At 41.7% G+C, this 27,282-nt stretch overlaps 1 protein-coding gene across 2 annotated transcripts in view; it reads right to left on the reverse strand.

Annotated features, from left to right (window-relative positions):
* Positions 1-27,282, reverse strand: part of LOC308097343 (sodium- and chloride-dependent creatine transporter 1) — a 38,750-nt gene that overhangs the window by 2,841 nt on the left and 8,627 nt on the right. Inside the window, exons 2-12 of one of the 2 annotated variants that reach the window (XR_013934207.1) lie at positions 24,856-24,987; positions 23,180-23,561; positions 22,045-22,177; positions 18,597-18,731; positions 17,715-17,818; positions 9,589-9,713; positions 8,149-8,261; positions 4,381-4,521; positions 3,520-3,652; positions 1,922-2,024; positions 567-667 (exon numbers count right to left, since the gene is read on the reverse strand). Coding sequence is in view for 1 of the 2 variants with exons in the window: in XM_080445092.1 (XP_080301218.1) it covers positions 567-667; positions 1,922-2,024; positions 4,381-4,521; positions 8,149-8,261; positions 9,589-9,713; positions 17,715-17,818; positions 18,597-18,731; positions 22,045-22,177; positions 23,180-23,561; positions 24,856-24,987 (1,469 nt within the window). In the remaining variant the exon portion in view is untranslated. Of the gene's footprint in view, positions 1-566; positions 668-1,921; positions 2,025-3,519; positions 3,653-4,380; positions 4,522-8,148; positions 8,262-9,588; positions 9,714-17,714; positions 17,819-18,596; positions 18,732-22,044; positions 22,178-23,179; positions 23,562-24,855; positions 24,988-27,282 lie in introns of those variants that run through there. The other variant, XM_080445092.1, reaches the window with a different exon arrangement.

A 27,282-nucleotide genomic window follows, 5' to 3' on the forward strand; every position in this document is an offset into this window, starting at 1 on the left:
TCACATAATTTACTTTACTTAAAGGACGACTTAACCCATTTTATATGTTCATATAATTGGTCCTCACTAATGCTGATGATAATATTGCAAAAAATGTTGCTACTCTGTCTGTGTATCAGAGGAGAACTGTGTGGACAGTTCAGACACCCGCCTACCAGTGACATCATCTTTAGGCAGGTTTTTGGTTTAAAAAAAAGACTGCAATTCTTTTTTTTTTTTATTAACGCGAGAACGATGGCTTCCATTATAGCATGCAAACTTTCCGGGAATAGAAAGCCTGCAGTTTCGATTAGCTTGGATTTCCCATGAATGATGTCACTGGTAGGCGGGTTTCTGAACTGCCCACAGACCTCCTCTGAGCGACAGAGTGACTAGTCAAAAATGGTACCATATTACAATGAGCATTCGTGAGGACCAATTATATGAAGATATGTTGAAAATCGGTGAAGTCGTCTCAAGTAAAAGTACTCAAGTAAAATGTCCACCACTGTCAGTGACACACACACACACACACACACACACACACACACACACACACACACACACCGTAAAGCGTATAAACATACCGCACAAACAAGGGGCGTGATGTAGGACCAGCACCACTTCATGTAGGGTGAGGGTCGATAGCCAATCATACGAGCCACGTCATCCATGAAGCGATCAGCGCCTGGCAGAGAGGAGACAGTGTGTGATCTGATGACAACAACACGCTGTGAATCGTGAGAGTCCTGTCTCCCCTCTCAGTGACCCGAGGATGAGCCGCGACAAGTGTGTGCCTCACAATTTACAATTTACAATTTAGCAGACGCTCTTAAAGGAGTAGTTCACCCAAAAAAATCTTATTTTCTATCAATTACACACAGTGGTGTAAAGTAACTAAGTACATTTACTCAAGTACTGTACTTAAGTACAATTTTGAGGATTTTTTACTTTACTGGAGTATTTCCCATTTTCAGTACTTTTACTTCTACTACACTACATCTCAGAGGCAAATATTGTACTTTTACTCCACTACAATTATTTGAAAACTTTCGTTACTAGTTACTTTTCAGATATAAATTATGATATTATGAAACATACATGAACTGCTTTAGCCCTATTTTATACCTAGGCTATTTGAAAATAGCAGATCTACAAGCTCACAACGCGTCGCGATGCGACGCGTTGTGAGCTTGTAGATCTGCTATTTTCAAACATTTAGTACTTTTACTTTTGGTACTTTAAGTACATTTTGATGCCAATACTTTTGTACTTTTACTCAAGTAAATTTTGAATTCTGGACTTTTACTTGTAACAGAGTATTTTTATATTGCAGTATTGGTACTTTTACTTAAGTAAAGAATTTGAGTACTTATTCCAACACTGATTACACACCCCATGAAGACTTGAATTCATGGATTTATTTAGGACACACAAAGAGTCTTCTTCGTGTCTCCTACCAGATACATTAGCATCTTTCCGCCGGTAATCAAATCATTGTCTTAGGAATGCGACAACTAAAAAAGGAAAAAACACGAATTCAAGGCTTCATGGGGTGTGCAATTCATAGAAAATAAGTCATTTTTGGGGTGAACTACTCCTTTAATCCAGAGTGACATACAGTAAGCAAGGTAATACATCAAACGCATAGAGATAGTAATCTAGGATCATATGTAAACCAAGAACCTATCATCAATCTAAACAGTATAATATAAAAATAATAATAATAATTAGTATATTGAAACTATAACAACTATAGGATGCTATCTATATTAAATGTTAACCTTTGCATAAGACTGCAAGGTCGTCGAGGCTAAGGCTAAGTGCTACGGCAAGTGCTAGGGCTAAGTGCTAGGGCTAAGTGCTAGGGCTAAGTGCTACGGGCTAAGTGCTACGGGCTGAGGTGGAGTCTGAAGGGGTGAGTCTTCAGATGATGACTCACCATAAACCCAGGCTATCACCACACACTCCCAGAAGGCCTGCCACAGCAGAGTGATGCCACTGGCAGAGTAGTAGTCAAACAGATGGAACACATACATCCCTCCCTGGAAATGAATGACACACACAACACAAAGAGAGGATGCAGGTTGGATGCAAGTCGGTTACACACACAGGTTCCACTTTTACATCTCATCTCTGTAGGGGTGTGGAAACCTCACGCTGTATGTCCAAAACTGTTACTTTACAGGATTCAAATGTAAAAGTAGCAAAAGTAGCAGATCTACAACTTTAAAACGCGTCGTTTTGCGCTGCGTTTGGAGCTTGTGGATCTACTTTTGATGCTTTTGTGTGACGCTGTAGTATGATCAAGTAGGGCGTTCATTTAAGTAACAAACATAAAAAGTTAGAATATGGCTAATTTTTTTTTTATTTACTATCTGCCGAATCAGAGTTGACTCAATTCAAACCTGTTTTATCAGGGGCAAAATATCACGTTTTTGGAGAAACACAAACAAACACATTATGGCCAGTAACTATACTGAACCCGAGATGTTCCTTTTTACTGAGGCTAAGTTTAGCATAAGATTTGAACACATTGGTTGCGGTTGCTATGTTGGACAAACATCCTCTCTCTCCATCCACTAAAACTGAAGAAAAGGTTTTTCGGTTGCCTCGTATTGATATCTAATGTATTCAATTCTTATTTTAAACTGGGTCTTTACTAAAAAAGGAGCATCTCGGGTGCAGTATTAGTGACTGGATACAACGTGCTTTTTAACAACAACTGGATATTTTCCTCCTGTTTAGCAAACTCAGCATAAACGCCACCGCTGTTAAGTGGAAAGAGCCTGCTGGTTGGTCGGTCAGGAACGAATCAGAAGGCTGACATTGGGTGCCAGGACCCACATTCATATTTCGTTGCTGTTGCGGGGCAGAAACCTCTTATCTCCTGCATATTCTAACCTTTTGTGTTTTTTCGTGAATTAACGCCCTACTTACGCCCTACAGCGTCACACAAAAGCATCAAAAGTAACTGAGTAACTGAGTAACTTGAGCTTGTAGATCTGCTACTTTTGATTTTTTTTTATTTGAATCCTGAAAAGTAACAGTTTTGGACCGAACAGAGACGATTTGCTAATTGCGTTGTGCATTTCATGTCCTAGTTATGTGCAGTCAAACATATAATGTCCTGCTGCTGCAGTGATAACAAATCATTTGAATTTGAATAAAAATCCAATTCCTTAACTGCATACTGAATAATCATACTATACAGCACAGTGTATTAAAATTCATAATGCAAAGTGAGAAGGGGTAGGCTGCAGACGTGGCAGCTTTCACGACCCTGCTGCCCCTGACTATATCAAAAAATTCGTTTACGATAACATCTTAGGCGAGAAATAAGCCATGCAGTTGCCCAATGTTGATTCATTTCACATTTACAATGGCTTACGGTGGTTTGAACGTTTTTGTTAACAATGCTCAGGAGCAGAAATAACATTTCATCTAAACATTTCAATATGTGGAATGCTGCGGTCGACTCTGTCTCATAATAAGTACTATGTGCAAAATTTGGAAGTAAGATTAATAACGGATTCCCACCGTATCGGAATGAATGGCGCTGAGTTGGACCAGTGCAGCCATCACACCGTTGGGTAATGGGCACTCGCTCAGCTAGCGCCTGGCTCGGACACGGGCCCCATGAGGGCCTCAAGCCTGCTTCTGTCAGCACGATCTGCATTGTTTTCCAAGTGATGTGAAAAGTGATCAAAATGCGAAATAAGAGATTGATAGAGATTGGTTACGTACGCTCTTCCTGTTTTGACTTTGCGCTAAGCTGCTCCACCCCTTTCTACAAAAGTAGTTTTAATACAGTTATTTTGGACCGGGTCGTGAAAAGTGCCTGTGTTCCAGGCCTGCAGCCAGCGCCCCCTATAGTTAAAGCTGGGTTATTAATTCTTGTCTGGCACATCAACATCAAATAGCACAACAGATGATATAACAATCATATTTGAACTGGGGAGCCCCTACCCTGACAAGCACTTGGACTTGTAGGAGTCAAGGCATTACATTTGGTTTGACTCGGTTCCACAGATAAATATTGTGAAAATAGCAGATCTACAAGCTCACAACGCCTCGCGTTGTAGATCTGCTATTTTAAAATGTTTGCCTCTTTCTTATATCATTTGACAATTTACTTTTGATGCAGTAATGGTCTATTTCATTTCATAACATTCCTTCTTTTTTTGTTGTTGAGGTATTTAATTAATCACTTCACTGTCATCTGGGGACCCCCCCAGAATCATGAGGGGACCCCCCTGGGGGTCCCGGCCCACAGATTGAGAACCACTGGTATAGAGGAGTGGAGTATTGGTGAGCAGCTGTAAGATAGGTTAATCATCAGAAATCATAATAATAAACTTGTGAGATTATTAATTTTAGTGTTGCACTGGCTCGCCGTACCTCAGTGACCATGGACAGGTCGATGAAGAAGCAGGTGACGCAACAGATGGCCACTACCACCTCGCGTCGCAATTTGCCCAGCCTGGATTTGGGAGGAAGCATGTCCAGGATCCCTGTTATTAAGCCCTCAACCCCAACAAACTGACAGAGGGAGAAGGAGAGAGAGAGAAGACATTGCTGCGGTGAAGGTTTTATACCAGGTGAATGCAAAACTGTTTCAAAAATGTATACCAAGCTAACCTTTCCTTTTTTTGACATTTGTTTGACATTGCTGCTATTTGTGGTGAAGGTTTTATACCAATTGTGAATGCAAAACATTGAAATACTGGTGTCAACTGTTTCAAAGGTTTATACCAAGCTAACCTTTCCTAAATGGATGCGTAACTACTTCTGACAGAAAATGCACAATGTTTATAGTTTATATAGTTAGGCCTATATAGTTTTATAGTTATAGGTTACGTTCGGATATGCGCACCGGGAGCGCACTCACGTATTGGTTTGTATTGGACCAGTGCGCTCAGTGCCTTATATCCGAACGCATCCATACTGTAGTAATATAGTCTTCCCTTACACATTTCTTTATTCCCATTTAATTGTACAGAACATACAAAAATGTGTTAAACATACATTGTTTTGTTCTGATTGTGTTCCACTCTTGCTTTGGCAATGTAAACGTATGTTTTCTCATGCCAATAAAGCTCCTTTGAATTCAATTGAAAATTGAGAGAGGATATCTGAGTCAGAGAGGTCAGAAGGAGTTGATGATGACGATAATTATAGCTAAGATCATTTCTGTAGACATGGCACTGCGCACATACATTACTGTGGCCAATGTGATTAAGAGAGAGAGAGAGACACAGAGACACAGAGAGAGAGAGAGATTGAGGGAGGGAGTGAATGAATGAACGGAGCAGACAGTTGGTCTCTATGTGAATCAGACAGAGCCTCATTGATGAGTCTCTTGAGTTATAATACAATGGGCAGAAAATACTGTCCGAGTCATAAACACACAAAACACAGGCTGCAAGCACTGCAACTGTTGAAAGGTCTGGAATGTTTGCGTAGCTGTGGTGCATGTGTGTGTGTGTGTGTGTGTGTGTGTGTGTGTGTGTGTGTGTGTGTGTGTGTGTGTGTGTGTGCGCCCGTGTGCGTGTGCGTCAGAGAGAGAGAGAGAGAGAGAGAGAGAGAGTGAGGGAGGGGAGTGGGAAAGAGAGAGAGAGTCATCGATTACGTGTGAATGGAAAAACAAAGGAAGAGGTACTCTCTCTGCCAGGGAGTGTTTGCCTGTGTGCAAGAATCCAAATTCAACAGAATATGGCACAAAGAGATAATAGACAAAGAGCAGTGTAAGAAGTACTCAAATTCTTTACTTAAGTAAAAGTATCAATAACACAATGTAAAAATAGTCTGTTAGGGCACGGTCACACCGCACTTTTGTTCTACCTATGGGGCGGAATCTGCCAATGCTTTTTCAATGGGAATGGCGTGGTGTGATGGTCTTGCGCATCTTTCCGCGTGTCGCGCACACCTTGCGTTTATGAGCTCTATACGCCATGTCTAATAGAAGCAGATAAATGCTCGAGACAGATGCTGCTTTTCCCCCTCTGTCCAATAGGGTGAGTCGAAGGCGGACCGTCCCAAGACTCAGGAAGCGACATGGTGCTCGCAATAGAGCACTGAAGTCTGACGTAATTTACACATCCTAGGTTTGTCTACCTGGTTCGCGGTTTTCCACCCCCATTCTGAATCCCCATAGACGTATTTAATATCGCGTCAAATAAGAACTGTGTTCCAAAAATAAACAAATGATGACTCTTATGGATATACAACTGACGGTGAGAAAACGATAATGTTACTTCCGCCGAATTAGTTAAACTTTCGCCAGAAACAGACTGTATCAAATATAAGTGACTGACTATCATAAACGATACAGAACCTCCTCCCTGACAATATCGCCGAGACAGTTTGTCAATTTTTGGACCACAATTCTTATATGAGACACTTCTATGATGACCCAATGTTATTCTCCATAGCGAAATTACTTTACGAACCTGGGGATGAACGAGTGACTCAGGACTTCTGTACTCTATAGGCTATATGCACAGCAGCCATATTAGAAAGAAATTGGGCCTCTTCCTTCACAGGTGTTACCAATGATGCTAATTAAGGCTCTGTTCCATTCTGGTCAAACAGAGTCAGGGTGCTGATATTGTGCAGGTTGGCTCACTGGAAACACTCTGCTACACCAGTGGGTCTCAAAAAGTCCTTGAGGAGGTTCCAAATGGCCTCTTACAAGACTATAACTTAGAGTGAGAGAGTTATGGTGGTCCTTGAAATTGAAACGTTTGAGAACCACTGTGCTACACTAAATGGAACAGAGCCTTCATTTAAATCATTGGTAAGACCTGTGAAGGAAGTAAGGAAGGGGCCCAATTTCTTTCCAATATGGCTGCTGTGCATAGAGCCTATTGATCAACTGCGGGCTACGGGGAGGGTCCTGAAAGTGAGTGACAGGTGCGTCACTGGTTATTGGGACAGAATATGCGCTGCAAGCTACAGAGTTTTTTAGAATGCGCTGGCTGCAAAAAACTGTCGGCCGCGCACAACCTGAGCGGCATAAGCACTCGCTGTCCCTCTAAAAACCTTTGAAAGTAGTATATAATCAAACCCACACAATGCAACGCCTAGTGAAAAGTTGACATTTTGGCCTGTGAGTGGCCTGGAATTATTACGGCTCATCCTTCAGGGAGCAAGAATGGGCTCAGTAGGTTTCATGGCATTCAGCCCATTCAGCCAGTCATTTGAGAGCTTGTAGGTCGGCACATTTGCGGCGCTCAACACGTCAACGGAAAATGGGTGTCAGGAATTTTCTAAGCTCAACCCAAATGCAGGAAAACTCAACTCAACACAACTAGCAAACAAAGTTCTTTATTCTGCACTCCTCATAAAACACAGGGTGAGGGTGGCAACACAGACACCAAAACCCAGGTAACAGAAACAGAGGATCAGACAAACACTCACTGACACAAACAGGCATTTATATAGACAGTGAACTAACTGGACACAGGTGGAACTTGAAAGGCAATCAACACAGGGATTGGCTGGAGCAAACAGGACACAGGTGACAAGGGTTAAAGGAGTAGTTCACACAAAAAAATACTTATTTTCTATCCATTCCTACCGGAGAGACCGCCGGTCATCAAATCATTGGCTTCGGAATGCGACAAAAACAAAAAAACTCCATGAATTCAAGGCTTCAATGTCACTACAAAATAAAACACGGAGACAGGGATCCTGACAGTCGAGCTTAAAACGTTTTGGTCTCGTTGCGAATCTCTGATCTGAACTAGGCCTCAAAGACTCACCGCTAGTGAGGCAAAAAAACAAGGAGCCTTTAACGGTCAAAGCTGATATGGTTGCTGTCGGGTGGAAACCTTGTATGTCCAAAACTGTTCCTTTTTTTTTTTTTAATCATTATTTCTAAATAGTGAAAATAGCCGATGTATAAGCTCACACAAGGCTTGTAGATCTGCTATTTTCAGTGCTCTTGCGCGACACTCTTGTGTGACAAAGTAGGGTGTAGGTAGTGTGTGTGTGTGTGTGTGTGTGTGTGTGTGTGTGTGTGTGTGTGTGTGTGTGTGTGTGTGTGTGTGTGTGTGTGTGTGTGTGTGTGTGTGTGTGTGTGTGTGTGTGTGTGTGTGTGTGTGTGTGTGTGTGTGTGTGTGTGTGCGTGCGCGCGCGTGCGTGCGTGTGTGTGTGTGTTGTTACCTGGCTATCCAGCCCAAGGACCAGCAGCATGAAGAAGAACAGTGCAGCCCAGAGGGGAGCCAGAGGCATCAGCGTCACAGCCTTGGGGTAGGCTATGAAGGCCAGGCCTGGACCTGCACACAAAATATTTAGGATAAATGTCACCATCATGAAATCAGTTGAAATCGTAGTTGATTCCCATCGAAAGAAGCTGTCATTCACTGCCGCCGTTTTTCCTTTTTCTCCTTTTGTATATATATAGTGTTTTGTATTTGTTGATGATTTTTTATTCATGTTGATGAACTGAATTACATACTGTAGGACCACAATGGAAACAAGTCCCCAGGACTTTTTTTTGTGTTATCCTTTTAGCCTGACTGTACCTCGTGCTGTTTACATTTCTGAATAAAGCATTGTGAGCTTGTAGATCTGCTATTTAAAAATGGCAATTTTAAAACTTGTGAAATGGGACATTCTGCATAATGAGTACTTTCTACTTTTGGTACTTTAAGTACATTTTGATGCCAATACTTTTGTACTTTTACTCAAGTAAATTTTGAATTCCGGACTTTTACTTGCAACAGAGTATTTCTACAATGCAGTATTGATACTTTTACTTAAGTATGAAATGTTAGTACTTTTTTCACCACAGGATTCTGGGACTTATTCCACCGATGGTGTAAACCCCTCTGCCCTACTTCTGGAGTGTGTTTATTATAGACAGTTTTATCTAAACACCATCATAATCGCTTTGGACACAAGGGCTTGGACACAAACCAAAAAACACATCCGGTCGGCCTTTGGCTTGTTTACTATTATCTTGTTGCTAGCTAATGTTACTCTCAGTGATGGAAGAAGTACTCGCATTTTGTAAAAAAAAAGGATAAGGATAATTCCTTTTAACAGGTCGTTCATGAAAGTCCTTGCGGTCTTGTTTCCAATGAGAACCTGTGAGCAATTGGGGTTAAGAGTCTTGCTCAGGGACAAATTTCATATCATCGGCACATATGCTGGGATAGCCTGGAATCGAACCTGGGGCAACCAGGGCCAGCTGGTTCCCTAGGCGGGCTCACTAACCACTCAGCTATGGCCGCCCCCTGTACTTAAGTAAAAGTATCAATACCCTATTGTAGAAATAGTCTGTTACAAGTACAAGTTCGTTATTCAAAATGTACAAAAGTATTGGCATCAAAATATACTTAAAGTACCAAAAGTAAAAGTACTCATCATTGTGCAGAAGGTCCCATTTCAGAAGTTTTCAAATTTATAAAATGTATAAAAGATGTATAAAAACGACGCGTTGTGAGCTTGTAGATCTGCTATTTTCAAATAGCCAAAGTATATAGGGATGAAGAGGTTAATCTATGTTTTGCAATAACTCTACTCTAAAATATAAAATTAAAATAGAAATGGAAGTTCATAAATGTAACGTTATGGACTATCATGGACTAGGGTTCTTACCACTCTCAGCTACCTTACTGATGTCCACTCCCTGCTCTGCAGCCATGAAGCCCAGCACAGAGAACACTACGAAGCCGGCGAAGAAGCTCGTCCCGCTGTTGATGAGGGCCAGGACGAACGCATCCCTGCACATAGACACACAACACACATGGACACACGCACACACACACGCACACGCACACGCACACGCACACACACACACACACACACACACACACACACACACACACACACACACACAGAGAGACAGATTTATTCAGAGTCTAGAGCTGTACAAAAAAAAATCTTTCCGAAAACTTTTTTAATCTAGGACAGTGGTTCTCAAAGTGAGGTCCAGGGACCCTCTTGAGGGGGTTCCAAATGGCCCCTTATAGGTCTGTAACTCTGAGAGTGTACCAATGGAACCAAATGGACCCGTAGGTATCCATTTGGTTCCATTGGTACACTCTCAGAGTTATGGGGGTTCTTGAAATTCAAAAGTTTGAGAACCACTGATCTAGAAATAAATAACATTTCCATTAATAGTCCTTAAAGTGCAGCTACAAGTTAGTAAAATAATAATTTAAATAGTACAGTAAGAGTATAAAACAGTAGTGCAACATCAACTGAAGCATTCAAAATACCAAATAATTGATGACTGTAAATTACGTGTTATAGAATGGCAAACTCGTTGATACCGATGTCAGCATTTGAAGCAGTACCGGCAGCTTTTCCGATACTGTTTTCGGTATCGGAACAAGGATGCTGGTCTCCTCACAGTCACAACAAATAATAAAGTAACAGTTGGGGGCAGAGCATTCACACATCGCGCCCCCTATCTCTGGAATACTCTCCCTCAAGTTGTTAGAGATGCCGACTCTCTGGGCATTTTCAAATACAGGCTAAAACCCTATCTTTTTCCCCTGCATTATGGTTCCCCTTAGTTTTATTGAACTTATTGCTTGGTTTATTGCCACGTTCTTGCCCTGTGGTTTTAAATATTGTTCAAAATGTATTCTCTTTCTTTTTTTCCTTTCTTTTTTGTCGTTCTGTACTTTTTCTGAGCTGTGTACTGCATGGTAACTTGTTTGACCATGCGGGCACATTTTACGGTGTTTTTTGACTACTATGTATTTTTTGTTGTGAAGTGCACAGAGACCCCTTGGGGTGATGTTGCACTATAAATAAAAATAAACTGAAACTGAAATAAAAATAAACTGAACAACTCTGACTCTGAGTCATGAGATCAGTCTCTTGTACAGTGGTCGACAAAGTACTCGACCCCAGTACTTGAGCCAAAGTATAGATAGATACTCCGGGTCTACAACTACAAGTCAACTACAAGTCAACAAGTCACAATTTTACTTGAGTTAATGTACTACTAGAGTAATTGCCTAAAAATACTTAGGTATTCTTAGGTAGTACATGCTTTTTAACACGATGCGGTGTCTTGACAGCATTCCTAGACACATGTAGTGGAGACAAAAGTACAATATTTGTAAAGAGTGAAAGTCGAAAGTAAAAAAGGTAAATACGCAAGTAAAGTACATATATTAAAACCCTTAAAGTCTACCATACCAGCCCTGACAAAAAAAGGTTTTTGAATTGTATTTTGTATTTTAAAATAAAAATGTGGACTTCATAGAGTTAAATAAATGTACTCAAGTACAGTACTAAAGTAAATGTACTTCATTACTATCCACCACTGCCTGTAGGACGCTAGCCAGGGATCAATACCATTTTCGGTTTACTGATCCGGGCTGGAGCGGAAATAACTTTGCGTCATCAGGTGGCCGGGAACCCACGTCCGGAACTAAGCACGCCGTGCACCTCCAAAATGATTCCCCTAGTTTATAATGTATTTAGTTTGGTAAAATCGTTTCGTTTCTTTTGGTATACCGTAATAATCGTTTGGTATATAAATATTTTATTCTAACTCGTAGTGCGACTAGCGAGACTAAACTAATTGATTCGCATTATGTGGGGAACGAAAACAATGCAACGCCAACCGGAACCCACCACCGGAAAAATGTCTGTTTCCTTTTTTGATTTATTTGGGTATTTGTGCTCACTTGAACGTTTATTCAAATGACATGATGACGTAATAACGTACGGGCATGGTTGGAACATCAACCATGGCTGTATTTAAGTGTGACTGATTAGCCAAAATGTTAAACCCTGATGAAGACCTTTTAGGTCGATACGCGATGGTCATATTTTGTAGCCTTGCTCAAAATAAATCCTTAATATATCTTTTCATCAAAGACGAAGTGCCTCGGAATTCGTTTCTTTGCAAGTCTGCAGTCCACACCATTTGGGAGTTAAGCAGTACTTATTTGAAAACCCTTTTTTGTCCAAATATATATATATAAATATTTTTTCTTTTTAATGAATACCAGGCCTTCCTCCGTGGTGGAAAGCCTGGTGACGCGAGGTTAGTAGGACGGACACAGAAGACAGACATTTGGCACGGGGGAAGAGCAAACAGGATGGACAGAGGGGAGTAATTAGCGCTCAATCAATAGTCACTTCTCTGATAGCTCCTGTTGTGTATAGTTGGCAGACAGACAGCAAAGAGTCAATAAAGCCTCCAGCCTGCTGAATGGGGCGAGCAGACCAAAGAGCTATCGAGTGCCTTCACGAACAGGTGAACAAAATAGCCCACGGTAAAAAAAAACAAAAAAAAAACAATAACGACTCTTGCCATTCCATCCCATGTATATAGATGGGAAGTAATTCTACCCCCGGCGCAGGGGTCAACAGCGTTCCAGTTCTCTCTCCTGTAAGGGACAATGATCCTCTCTGTTTATCCTGAACGAAGCCTTCCGTGTAGCAAACAAAGTCTTGCTGGCGACGGGCCAGCAGTCTGGGGCTCTGCCTCTGCAGTGAGGAGTGGAGAGAGAGCAGCATAAACAACAGCCAGGCCTGTTGTTGCATAGTTATAGACTTTATGCCGCAACGCTGCGGATGCATTAGGGGCAGCCTGAGCCGACGGCGCCTGCAGTCGTTCCACCGGTTCAAACGTAATAATAATGTGCATGTTATGTGTGTGAGCTATAAGGCCTTCATTGATCCCCGCTGTGGGGGGGGGAATTCAGGCGCCAAAAGGACAGTACAGCAGTGCAAGGGGGGGGGGGGGAAAGTACAGCAGATACAGCATGATGGAGAGACATATACTGTATATATATATATATATATATATATATATATATATATATATATATATATATATATATATATCGTCTCTGTCGGGTGGAAACCTCATACTGTATGTCGGAAACTGTTACTTTTCAGGATTCAAATTCAAAAGCATCAAAAGTAGCAGATCTACAAGCTCGAAACGCGTCGCTTCGCGCCGCGTTTCGAGCTTGTAGATCTGCTACTTTTGATGCTTTTGTGTGACGCTGTAGTATGATCAAGTAGGGCGTTAACTCTTTCACTGTCAAGAGTATTTTCATAAAGTACTCCCCCAGTGCCAGCAATTTGCGTTTTTTTCCATTTTTTAATTTTGTAATTTCTCATTCAAATAAATGATCTGATTGGGTTTTTAAACCCATAATACAGTTCTACCAGTAGAGAGCAACAAATCGACACATTGATGACCTCGCTGGCTCACTCGCCCCCTCCCAAACAGGCTCACGTCACATCCGGTCATAACCCGGATGTTGACATTTTTGACAATCGTTGATCGGGCTAAATTACGATGTGATACACGACTACGATGACTGATCGTCACCCAGACCAAAGAGAGTAGACGTGGACCTCTCCGTTCGTTTTTTATACCGTGTGAAAAACCGTGACTTTCCCTATTCTGGCCGAAAATGACCGCGGGAAAAAAATGAGAACCGGAAACGGAATCTGCGTCATGAAACCGGAACCCAATGAGTCTGAAGGAGTCAGGAAGCGAAAGTGATCATGAAAAATAAACAGTATAGCGCGACCACAGTCAAAAGTAAAAACTCGGGATTTCTCGTGCTGGCAGGGAGGGTACTCGGGAAAAACTCGGGATATCTCGGGGCGTGGCACTGAGAGAGTTAATTTACGGAAAAAAACACAAAAAGTTAGAAAATGGAGATATGAGGTTTCCGCCCGACAGCAACGATATATATGCATATATATATATATATATATTATATATATGTATATAGGGAAAGAGACAGACTGAGACAACTATTCTGCCCGATAGCGGTGATATTATTATATCAAATGGAGGCAGGGTAGAGCTGACACAGCTTATTAATGGCTCCGGTTCCATAAGAGCAAAGTGTGTACTGGTGGTGACGGACAAGACGACTGATGTTCTGACCTTTGACCTCAGGTCAGGTTGTTGTCGTTAAACTGAGTGACTAGTGAGTTAGGTTCAGGAGTTGGGATTTAGAATAATGCCGATTCATAGCGTCAGTGTCACATATCCAAAATAGCAGATCCACAAGCTCACAAGCTGTCGCAGCGCGATGCTTTGTGAGCTTGCAGATTGGCTATTTTAGGCACGACACCCATTGGAGCAACTAAGTACAACTTAGGCTTCAGGGTCAGGGTTAAAATGGTCAAATTGGCATTCATACAATTGCCGTTCTAAAATATTAATGTCCTCACAAGTATTGTATTACCAACGTGGGTGTATGCGTGCGTGCGTGCGTGCGTGCGTGCGTGCGTGCGTGCGTGCGTGCGTGCGTGCGTGCGTGCGTGCGTGCGTGCGTGCGTGCGTGCGTGCGTGTGTGCGTGTGTGCGTGTGTGCGTGTGTGTGTGTGTGTGTGTGTGTGTGTATTTGTGTGTGTTTGAGAGAGAGAGAGAGAGAGAGAGAGAGAGAGAGAGAGAGAGAGAGAGAGAGAGAGAGAGGGAGGTCTGAGCTGACACATAAATACTGTACCTCCTGAACACTGAATCTTGAAACTTCCAATTTAGGTCAAGGGAGAGCAATGGCGGGATATTCCTGGTGTCCCACCCCGCTCTCCTCTCCTCCTCCCATTCCACAAATGCCTGCAGAGTCCCACAATCATGTTCAGAGGGATCTATTAAAAAATTACCAACTATTATTGGTGTCCTCCTGTAAAAAGTAAGAGCTGGAGTGTTGTTTACACACATCTCTCTCTGTTTGGGCTAAAACACATGCAAGACACATCCAACCATCTGGTCAACACAGTGAGCTGGGAGTGGGACAAGGCCAGCTGTAGCTAGTTAACAATTCTCAAGTGACAGATAACAACCAGCACGCAAACCAACGGAACGCATGTCTGCGTAACAACAACTTTATTGAGCTTATACGCGTACTGTATTTTCTGACAATGAATTCCTGTTGCGAGCAGTGTTAATTTTGACAGCAAATTATGATTTAGTCTTAGTCTTAGTCTTTTGAATAACACACCATTTCGTTTTAGTCCTATTTTAGTCATCTGAAATAGTTTAGTCTAATAGTCAACAAAATTAACACTGGCTGCGAGTTTGGAAGGTTAGCCTGAAAATAATCATAGGCCCTTTGGGTGCACAGTGCTAAAGCAGGGGTCTTCAACAGGGGGTCCGGAACGCCTGGGGGGAGGTTACTACAGGGGGGGGGGGCCGCCAAATCTTTGTGTGATAGGATACTTTTTTTTTTTAATGAATCACTTGAACCCTAGCAACCCTATTCTGATGAGAAGCAGAGGTATGGTGTAGAAGGAAAAAAGAGCAGACCAAGTACAGAGCTAAAGGTCAAGTATACTGTATATTACTAAGTATTGACGGTTTAAGTGGTTAAAAGTCTGAAAATACACATTAACATGAATCCAACACAACAATGATGATAGTGCTGTCAAACAAGTCTATGAAGCTATCTATGAAATCTATGGAAAAAGTTTAATCTGCAACTAAATTTTGTGCAATACGTAGCTAAAGGATACTATTTTGACATTGCAATGACATTGCATCTGTTATGTGAACAGGGCGCCACGGAGGGCCTATTGGCATGCCAAAATTCCCGGCACAAACAGAAAAACAAGATGTGAAATCTTATTTTTTTGCATATCACAAAACAACAAAATGCTACCAAAGTTTTGCTTTGTAGATGAGACAAATTCACGGCCCTCTTTAAGTGAAGTACAGTGCTTCGTTCTCGCTGTCAATGAGTATGTATTTTTCCTATTTTCAGTTTACTGAGTGTGAAGAATCCTTATAGAACCGTTTACTAAGGACATATTTGTGAGCTGGAACAAATATGTCCTTTAGTGACTGTGAGAGCGTTCCTCATGCCAGCCTAAATGGATAACAATCTGTTTATTGTGGTATGTTAACCGCATCAGCCCTGGCATCCCTGTGTGTGTGTGTGTGTGTGTGTGTGTGTGTGTGTGTGTGTGTGTGTGTGTGTGTGTGTGTGTGTGTGTGTGTGTGTATGTGTGCGTGTGCGTGTGCGTGTGCGTGTGCGTGTGCGTGTGCGTGTGCGTGTGCGTGTGCGTGTGTGTGTGTGTGCGCGCACACTCCCCGCACTAGCGCTGTTTCCTAAACAATTAACACAATATGTAAAATGATGATGTTTTAGTAACATTGTTCCTGCTGTTTTACATACTGCCAACCGGGTGAAAGAATCACAGACTCAGGCTTTAACCTTTTATCCGAAACCATTGGGGTTTTATGGAAAATGCTTCTAAACATATTGATAGTTTAGACCACTTCGAAGGCTCCAATCTTTAAAAACAAATGACCGAAAATAGCCTATCTACAACAATGCGTCTGCGACGCATTGACAGCTTGTAGATCGGCTATTTTCGCTGTGCAACATGCTTCCATAGATAGAAGACATGATGGTTTCTATGGAATCCAAATGACTGAAATCAGTTGGCGACTGAGAGCTTAGATCTGTGTGTGTGTGTGTGTGTGTGTGTGTGTGTGTGTGTGTGTGTGTGTGTGTGTGTGTAGTGCTGCTGTACTCGAACTACCAACTATGTTTACATTGACATGCCTGATATACTGTAAGCTTCTAAATGATGTCTCATCTGCAGGTGCGACAATAATTTTGCACAAAGTCTATACGTCCCATATCTGTTACTGTTCAATTACTGCTGTATCTGCTGCTATTTTAACCTCATATATATGATCTGTTACTATTTTAACTGCCTCATAACTGTTACTGTACCTTTGCCTTTTCTTCTAGCCATGCACCCTAATGTGTGTACAGTATGCATATATCTTTCTCAACTCGTCATCAGGAGGAATATCAGGACATATCTGAAATACTATATATTTCACTCTACTCATATCAGGAGCATTTTAATATCTGACCTGTTTTCCTTGTTATCTATCTATCTATCTATCTATCTATCTATCTATCTATCTATCTATCTATCTATCTATCTATCTATCTATCTATCTATCTATCTATCTATCTATCTCCAAGCTTCTTCCCTTTCCTGAAAAGTACTAATGATCACTTCTTTACCCCTGTAAACCTGTGATGTGACAATAAAGTTGATGTGTTCATGTATAGGGTTGGGATCCGGGAAACCGGATAGAACCGGATCCAACATTGAAGAACCGGAACCGGAAGACTTCATGTCTGCTGTATAATTACAATACCATTGGTTATCAAACTTTAAAGGGAACCGTTAAAGGAATCGGATCGTTAAAGAGAGAATGGTTAAAGAGGTGGTGCCATGGTTTTGCACTTTTTCTGTTTTTCATGTGTCTATGAGGTTGATAGAACTTCATTAAGCCCCCTGGTGGTGTTTTTATGGTGTTTTATGTCTTCTCTGACTATTTTGAGTTTCTACCTGGAGGCTGAAACCTTGAGGGTCAAACGTGCCAATAGAAAAACAGCCCTTTAGTGACATAGTAAAAATATACCCTCCCCCTCATTATCATAACACAACAGGTGTGGGCATGAGGAGGAGGAGGGACTAGGACAGGTGGGTGGTGCTAAGGTGGTGGAGGAGGTGCTAAGGTGAGAACCAGGTATACTTAATGAACTGGAGGCGTGTCCACATAAAAACATAATTTCAACACTTTCTGTACACTTTTTTGAAAAAAATCCTCCTCCTAGTTTAACCATAATACCTGATGATTATGTTTTAGGGGGGGGGGGAATCACTGAAAATCACGGCACCCCGTCTTTAAGGAATCGTAATGGTAAAAGGATCCTAAAGGTTCATGAAATGGTGTGACGTTGTGGTCCAACTCACTGGTAACAGTTGTTATGGAAGCGGTTGTAGCTTCCCAGGGCGGTCAGGGCCCCCAGTCCAATGGCGTAGGAGAAGAAGATCTGAGTTCCGGCATCGATCCACACCTGAACACAGTATATGTAACAGTGTTACATTATATCTTATAATCATATCTTATATTACATTATTATTATGATATATTATTATATTATTATGATACATTATTATTTATATTATTATATTACATATTATGACATTTATTATTATTATATCATATCTTATAATTATAATTATGTAACAGTGTTGTTGTTGTACCCAAAATACTGTATTATATCATTGCTGTCGGGTGGAAACCTTTGTATGTCCTAAACTTTTACTTTAAAAAAATAATGCAAACAAGAACCTGTGGATCCAATGTAGTTGTTATTTGATATTTGTTAATACTTTTTCATTGGATAAATACCGACAAGACAGAATTAACCACTTTTTAAAAATGTTTCAAAAATAGCAGATCTACAAGCTCACGACATGTGGTTCTCAAAGTGGGGCCCGGGGACCCCCAGGGGTCCTTGGGGGGGGGGGGGGGTTCCAGGGGGTCCCCAGCAAAAGGTGTTAATACAGCATTGACATTAACCACTTCATACTTTATACATTGGCTGTACAAAAATAGCAGATATACAAGCTCACAAGCTTTTTTGAATAAAATAAATACATCTTGAAAGCATTGGAAAATGTTCTTCTGGGGGTCCCTGGCGAAAAAAATTAATTTGAGATGGGGGTCCACGGCCAAATACACATCAATTTTGGGGGTCCTTGACACGAAAAAGTTTGAGAACCACTGTAGACCCAAGGTTTCTGCCTGACAGCACCTAAGTATGTATGGAGCTCAACCCAGACACATACCTGTGCTTCCCACAGCTTGGACCAGTCTGGTTTCAGGTAGTAGATGATCCCGTCCTTGGCTCCTGGGAGAGTGATTCCGTGGGCCAACAGCACCACCAGAACCACGTAGGGGAATAGGGCAGTGAAGTATACCACCTACACACAACGCAGGAAACAGCAAGGTTATAATAGTTTAAATAAGTATTAAAGGTTTCATGACATCAGTTTTTTTGTTTTGTTTTCTGACTTCAGTTACACCCCAAAAAACGGAACTTTGACATTCAGTCAATTTTCTGTGCATGGTCTGGGGTTTTCTGAATAATCAGGCTCAGAAAAGTGCTGTGATTAACATCGCAGTCCATTAATCCCACCCCCTCTACTCCCCGCCCCACCATTTTCTGTTTATTAAAGAGCTGGACAAGTCTGACATCACTGCCGCTAGAGGCCGCTGGCCCCTGGGTCACTGAGTTATTCTTTCTATTGAAATTCCCCATAGAGAAATCTTAGATCGCGTAACCAAGAACTGTGTCAGCCGGGTAATTTCACTCAGATGGCCATGAAGCATCAGCTGACGGTTAAAAAGTACTAATTTATCCAAAGAGTAAGAAAATATATTTTTATTATCCAAACACACACGATCTAATATTTCTCTATGGGGATTTTCAACAGAAAAAAACTACGTCGATGACCCAGGGGTAGAGGGAGTGACGTCAGGACTTCGGTATACTCTATTGACAAGGCGTTTGTTGTGTCGTACTAAGAACGCTCCCTCCCCCTCCCTCCCGCCCGCTGCCCAGTGGTCAGTGGAAATCTCAACCCCCCCGCCCTCCCCCCCATCCCCCAGTCAGTCCCACTGACCCCTTCTGAGAAGAGTAAAGCAGTGACCAAAGCAGAGAACATATTTGCTTTGATCTGGGAGAGAACACGGGGAGAAAAGCTCTCTCAAGCATCTACATGGGAGAAAAAAAGTGACTAATCGGATTACTAAAAAAGGCTGACTCAAATCTCCCCCATTGTGTTTTTCCTCTCTTAGAGACTTGGCTTTCAAATGGGCTACTTTGCTGTGATTCATGTACGCAGACATAGACGTGTGTATGACAGAGACAGAACAGAACAACCAGCCAGGTGCTCACAGGAGATATTTTAAAAAATGGTTCAAAGTAGTTAAAAGTATCAAATGGTGCTCACGGATCAAACAGGATCAAACATGAGAAGAAAATCACAGCCAGTGTGAGTAAGCGGTGCCTACTCTGCTTGATGTGTGGGTGCTGGTATTCAGACGGTGCCACTCTATTTGATGTGTGGGCGCTAGTATTCAGAGGGTAGTACTACTCTAAGTATTTTTAATATATATTTTTTTACTAATTTTAAGTAATAATTTAACTTAAATTATTTACTTTTAAAGGGACTACACCTTGAATTTGAACTTTTTCTTATTTTTTGTGTGTTTTTGGTCTCCCCTACCTCTCTTCTATCCCCAAAAATACCCCAGTTTGAACACTCAGGCTTTCACAGCAAATCTGGGGTTTTCTGTAAATTGGTCTCAAAACAGGCCAAACTGATTTGCACCCTGACGTGACGTCACGTCAGGGTACAATCCCTCCCGTTTTCCAGTTCCAACCCAAAAAAAAAAAAATCTTTCTTATTTTCTTTATTTTTTTCTTATTTTTATTTTTTACTTTTTCCACACAGAACCAGGAGATAACATGCATACAAACTGGCTCAATAGCGCCCCGTTCCAAACAGGACAATGTGGTATTGCAGGTGAAAGTGCTTTATAAGCCAGAGAGAAGTTAGTTGGAATGAGTATATCTGAGGCTTGATTTAGGCTCAAACCTTTTGAAAAACGTTTGAGGGACATAAACAATATGATATTAAATATATATATATTTTTTTTTAATTCATGGTGTAGATCCTTTAAGTATTTTTTGCTCAAGTACTCAAATTGTAGATCGGTCATTTTAGTGTGTGACCTTTTCTGTCTCTGTGCTGGCAGCAAATTTACAGAACAATGTATGTATACAGGCATAAGGGTCCAAAGTTCAGTGCGATTTTCTGTAGCCTAAATAAAGGTGTGAGACATTCGTATAGGTGATAAGAAGCGGCCTGCTCACTCCTCATGCATTGAAGGAAGCAAGGAGCTCAGTTCGGGGCTCTCCCCAGGCTGGCAGAGGGAGAGTAGCGCCCAGGATTACAGCTTAGGCAATTGGCACTTGGTGAAAAAAAACTGGGTTACAAAAATCGTGGGATAAAAATGTAGGGGGAAAAATAAAGTGTTTGAGTTCCTATGTGCTTCAGTCTAGACAATGATCCTATTGCTATATATTAAAGCTGATTTGAGGTCAAAAGGGCAAAGTGCACTGAGTTGAAAAGTAGAATATATACGTAAAAGCTATTAAGTGGTGGGTCAGACCTATTATAAAATCCCTGGGATACACACACACACACACACACACACACACACACACACACACACACACACACACACACACACACACACACACACACACACACACACACACACAAATACGTTATACGTTGTATAACAGTCAACAGTCAACAATATAAGCGGTCGCTTAGGGCCACAACCACTAGGGGAAAAAATATATATATATATTATAATTATGTCATGTATCTCCTATCCAACAACTAGCGTTATTATTATATACACCAAAAAAAATCTTGCTTAGGGCCACGAAAATCCTAGGGCCGGCCCTGAGTACTTGTGAGGGTGCCAAGCCATTGTTCCGGAGGCCCGTTATTATAGAAGCACCATTGGTCTGACGGCCCATTTTTCTGAAACTCCAATAGTCCCATTTAGGCCGGATTCCCATTGGACAGACGGTCCGTTATTCCGAAAACAAATTCCCATTGTCCTATGACGGTCCACTGATCCGCAAATGTTCCCTCTCCAAGGTGCTGAATCGTCTGGAATGCCGCTAAAGTAAAGAATACAAAATGTCTAATCTTAACCCATTAAGACCGGGAACGCATCTGTGTCATTTTAGATTTCTTTGGCTATTCAAAAATAGCAGATCTACAAGCATCATAGTGCGGCACCGAGTGCCGCGCTATGAGCTTGTAGAATTTTTAATATATATATTTTTTTAAGCGAACATTTGTAACTCAAATGTTTGCTTCTGGGGGTCCCTGGAACAAAACATTTTGAGATGGGGGTCCGCGGCCAAATACATATAATTTTGGGGGTCCTTGACATGAAAATGTTTGAGAACCACTGATGTAGCAACATAGGTTTTTTCAAAAAACTGTTAGGATTTAGAAGACATTTCATTTGGCCCTCACAAGTATAGCAATCCAAGTACACACATGCACGCGCACACATGCACACACGCACGCACGGACGCACACGCACGCTCGCGTGCACGCACACACACACACACACACACACACACACACACACACACACACACACACACACACACACACACACACGCACACACCTGCTCACCTTGCCAGTGGATTTGACTCCCTTCCATATGCAGAAGTAAACAATGATCCAGACGACTATGAGACACAGCACCAGCTGGTAGCTGATGTCACCGGGCTGGTCCAGCCCACCAGACAGTCTGAGGACCTTACGCCTGCACAGGGAGCAACACACAGAGTCATGAGGCTGTTATGAAAGACAAAAACAACAACAAGACAGCAGTGCCTAAAAGCCCCGCAGACAGACAACAGCAGCTTGTGTAACTCATGAGAAAAAACAAGCATGACAAACATCTAGAGTATTACTCCCGGATGAGATACCACATTTTTACATTTTTCGAGCTTGTGGATCCACTACTTTTGATGTTTTAGTGTGACGCTGTAGTGTGATCAAGTAGGGCGTTAGTTTACCAAAAAAAACTCAAACAGTTTGAATATGGATATAAGAGGTTTCTGCCCATTAGTTACGATATATAATATGCCATAGCTGAGTGGGTAGATAGGCTACTTGGGAAACCCCCCAAACCAACTGACCTAAACTGATTGGACTGTACTTGACTGGACATGATGTAATTGTACTTTTGAAATGCACAACAGCACTTCACTAAACTGTGCTGGTAACTTTTAAAGGATTGCACCTTGGCACTTTACCTATATCTGCTGTGCTGGTATAACTTTTAGATGAATTTCACATCATACATAGTGTTTTTTTTTTAATGTTTGTTTATGTTGTGTTTTAGTTTGGTTTCTCAGATGGTTTTATGTTTTATGTTGCACTGCAAGTGGCTGGAGGGGGGGGGGGGGAGACGGTACTTCATATTCTTTGTATGTATGCAAACAGGGAAATTGACAAATAAAGTGATTCTGTTTCTGGGAAACAGAAGGTTGCCGGTTCGCGCCCCGCCCCATGGTCTACGTGTCGAAGACGCGTCCCTGGACAAGACACTTACTGTAACCCCTATAACTACTTCCCCCAGGGGGCGCTGCCTGCGTCCACTGCTCCCGGTACTTAAGGATGGATTAAATGCAGAGGACAACATTTCACCGCATTGTGCAAATAAACAGGGACAAAGGAAGTGGGGACCAAACGTATCATCATTATTATCATATCATGTCATCGTGTGCAGTACGGGGAAAAAAACAAAATGGAACCTTACTCCCAGAACTCGATCACCGGCGAGCGCAGGCCATCGACGTCCATGAGACAGCTGCCGTTGTTGTTGAAGAGCGAGGGCGAGGCGGCGGCGGCGGCCGAGAAGGACAGGTTGAGGACCGAGGGCGAGGAAGAGGAAGAGGAAGAGAGGGGGTCAGCAGAAGAAGCAGCCGGCGGCTGGGAGGATGCGGAGGGGATCACGCTGCGGTTGTAGCAGGCGCGGCGGAAGTCCTGCGTGCAGTTGGGGGTGTTCCAGGGGTGGCCGCAGGTGGCCCACGGCAGCGGGGTGGAGAAGGAGTGCAGCAGGAAGTAGAGGCCCCACACCAGGATCATGATGTAGTACGTGTTGCAGAAGAACACGATGACCATGGAGGCCAGGCCCAAGCCTGGTAGCAACGCATGGTGGGGAGAGAGAGGGAGAGAGAGGGAGAGAGAGGGAGAGAGAGAGAGAGAGAGAGAGAGAGAGAGAGAGAGAGAGAGGGAGAGAGAGAGAGAGAGAGAGAGAGAGAGAGATTCAAATACGGCTGTCAACTGTTTCAAAGGTTTATCTCAAGCTATAACCTTTCCTATATGGAGGACAGTCTTCCCTCTGAGTTGCAATGTAACACAGCTCTGTTTACACATTTATTTATTCCCATTGAATTGTACATTAGGTTGTTTTGTTTGATTGCTTTGGTAATTTAAACGTACGTGTTCTCTTGCTAATAAAGCCCCTTTGAATTGAATTGAATTAAAATTGAGAGGGAGATAAAGAGAGAGAGACAGAGAGAGGGTGGGGGGAGAGAGAGAGAGAGAGAGAGAGAGAAAGGGAGGGAGAGGGTGGGAGAGAGAGAGAGAGAGAACAGGGTGGGGTGACTTGCGTCGATGTCGGAAAGAGTGAGAGGTGGAGGAATGCTGGAACATTTGAGCATCGGAGAGACAAATAAAATCCCTCTCTCTCTCTCTCTCTGTCTCAGTTTGAAAACAATTTTCACTGTTTTAAACAGTAAACTGCACATTTTGATATATTTTTTAATCTATTTTGTATCGTTGTTTGTTGCACGGTTGTTTGTCCCGTTATTTCATTGTGTTGAATGTTTAATGGACCACAATGGAAACATGCCGTTGGCTTTTTTTTGTGTCTCATCCATATTTGTTGTTTTTTTTTGTACTGCTGTACTGCTGTAAAGTTTTGTCAATACAATATTCAATTTAATTCAATCTCTCTCCGTCCCTCCCTCTCTTTCACACACACACACACACACACACACACACACACACACACACACACACTAGTAACTAAGTACATTTACTCAAGTACTGTACTTAAGTACAATTTTGAGGTACTTTTACTTTACTGGAGTATTTCCAAGCGTGTGAGCTTGTAGATCTGCTATTTTCAAACATTTTAGTTCTTTTACTTTTGGTACTTTAAGTACATTTTGATACCAATACTTTTGTACTTTTACTCAAGTACATTTTTAATTCCGGACTTCTACTTGTAACAAAGTACTTCTACATTGCAGTATTGATACTTTTACTTAAGTAAAACATTTGAGTACTTTTTCCACCACTGATGTTTACACAAGATCATGTTCTATGGATTGAATTCACGTTCATGTATTGAATGTTCATTAATGTGCATTGTCCCGTCTAAATAAACACATAAAGTCAAGTAAAGTAAACAATGTGTGGAAGTACCTTTGAAGAGGGGTACAATGTTCCAGGTGGACACCCCTCCCTGCTTCATAAACTGTCCCAGAGCGATCTCCAGGAAGAAGACCGGGATCCCTCCGACGAACACGATCAGCATGTAGGGGATGAGGAACACACCTGTAACACAAACACACAGCTTGTATTTACTTGTGAGGACATCAACATTTTAGGACAGACATTTTATCAATGCTGTTTTTAATACATTTATGGCATTTTAAAGCCGAAAAAAATGCAGATCTACAAGCTCACAATGCGTCGCTCTGCGCCGAGTTGTGAGCTTGTAGATTGGCTATTTTTGGTGCACAACACACACACGCACGGACACACACACACACACACACACACACACACACACACACACACACACACACGCACACACACCCACACCCACGCACACATGCCCAGGTCAATGTAGGATAAGGCTTGTGTGTGAGGGATAATCCAAAAGTAGCAAGTCAGTTATGAGAAAATAAACTGCATAGCAGAGTCTTGTTCAGCCCCCTGAAGTTTGGTTACTTTCTCATAATAACTGACTTGCTCATTCATGGATTATTACCCACTTAATTTTAACCACGGCTAAAATTGAGAAGTCTCCACCTGCCCAACAATAGGAAAGCCTTCCATTCCATGCTTCTCTTTCATTCTATGTAGCTAAAGTAACATATTTTTCTCATTCATGGTGTCCCTAATTACGAACGAGTTATTTCCATTAATTAGAAGTATGGCACATCTACAAGCTCACTATGCGATGCAACACAGCGCCTTGTAGAGCTTGTAGATCGGCTATTTCCCCCCAAACGGTCACCCCAAAATAGGGATGCTAGCAGGGTTCAAGTGGTTAAGGGTTTGGTATTGTAAAGTAGGCATTTAACTGACGCTCTTAACCAAAGCGACTTACAAGGTACAAGGTAAACACATACATCAAATTCAGAGTGACAGTGTCGTGCCTCAGAAAACTAGGATCACCAGTAAACCAGTCTAAACATTTACTCTCAAAATAATAATCTGTACATTGAAACTATAGGATACCAGGTAAACAAATAACCTGCTATCTAAATTTTAGTAATAGCATCCTCTGAGATTGGCTGAAAGGGTGTTCATTACATTCAGACATTGCTCCTTGCCTGCTTATCTCGCTGTAAAGCCCCCAAGCATCGTAAGAATGCTACCATTATGCTCCGGGAGATCAAAGTTCTCTGTAGTTAAATGCTAGCAATTATGCTACATTGCTACAGTAGTTAAACCGGGGAACAACCTGTGATCTACTTGTAAGATTTTTTGTCATATGATTGCCAGCCATAGGCAAGTGAAGTGATAGTCTTGCTAGCATAAAATGTTAGCTTGCTGACTCATACTTAGCTGCTTTCAGACAGTAAAAATCCACCATTAGCATGTTGTTGTTGAGGTGTTTCCATTGAAAATATAGTATAGTATATAATGTGGGATTGCTCATTAAATCAAAACAAGAAGGGTCGCACTGAGAATGAAAAGTCAATTTATTTGTTTTATTTTTCCATATGCCTCATAGCGACAGACGTTACGGCTACCCAACCTTCATCAGTATGAATCTAACAGTGTTTGCAGTGTCCTTTTTAAAGAGTTAATGAAGGTGATGACACCTCACACCTGAAAGATGGCTAGGGAGATGTGTGGGCCCCGTTCAGACTGGCAGCCAAATCCAGCCTAAATCAGATTTTTGCCACATCCAGATTGGAATCCGATTTGTTTTTTGAAATCTGAACAGAAGAAAGTCACATGGAATCAGATTTGTACAAATCTGACTTATAAAATACGATTAACCCATTAAGACCTGGAACGCATCTGTGCCACTTTTTCATTTGAGCTAAAAAGCATTATTTTACACTTTGGCTATTCAAAAATAGCAGATATACAAGCTCATAGCTACGAGCTTGTAGATCTGCTATTTTTGAAAAATCGAGAAAATGTGTGCAAATTAATATATTTATATTCTTTTAAAGCGAACATTTTGACTCAAATCTTTGCTACTGGGGGTCCCTGGAACAAAATATTTTGAGATGGGGGTCGGCGGCCAAATACATATCATTTTGGGGGTCCTTGACATGAAAAAGTTTCAAAATGTTACTTGAGTATAAGTATAAAAGTATTGGTATCAAAATATACTTAAAGTACCAAAAGCAAAAGTACTAATACCTTTGAAAATAGCCGATCTACAAGCTCACAACGTGTCGCGATGCGACGTGTTGTGAACTTGTAGATCGGCTATTTTCAAATAGCCTATGTATAAAATAGGGCTGAAGTGGTTAATGTATGTTTTATAATATAAAAATGTATATCTGGAAAGTAACTAGTATCAGTTCAAATATTTGTGGTGGAGTAAAAGTATAATATTTGCCTCTGAGATGTAGTGGAGTAGAGGTAAAAGTACTGAAA

The sequence above is a fragment of the Gymnoscopelus braueri genome (genome assembly GCF_963280865.1).
Source record: "Gymnoscopelus braueri genome assembly, chromosome: 12".
NCBI classification, from domain to species: domain Eukaryota; kingdom Metazoa; phylum Chordata; class Actinopteri; order Myctophiformes; family Myctophidae; genus Gymnoscopelus; species Gymnoscopelus braueri.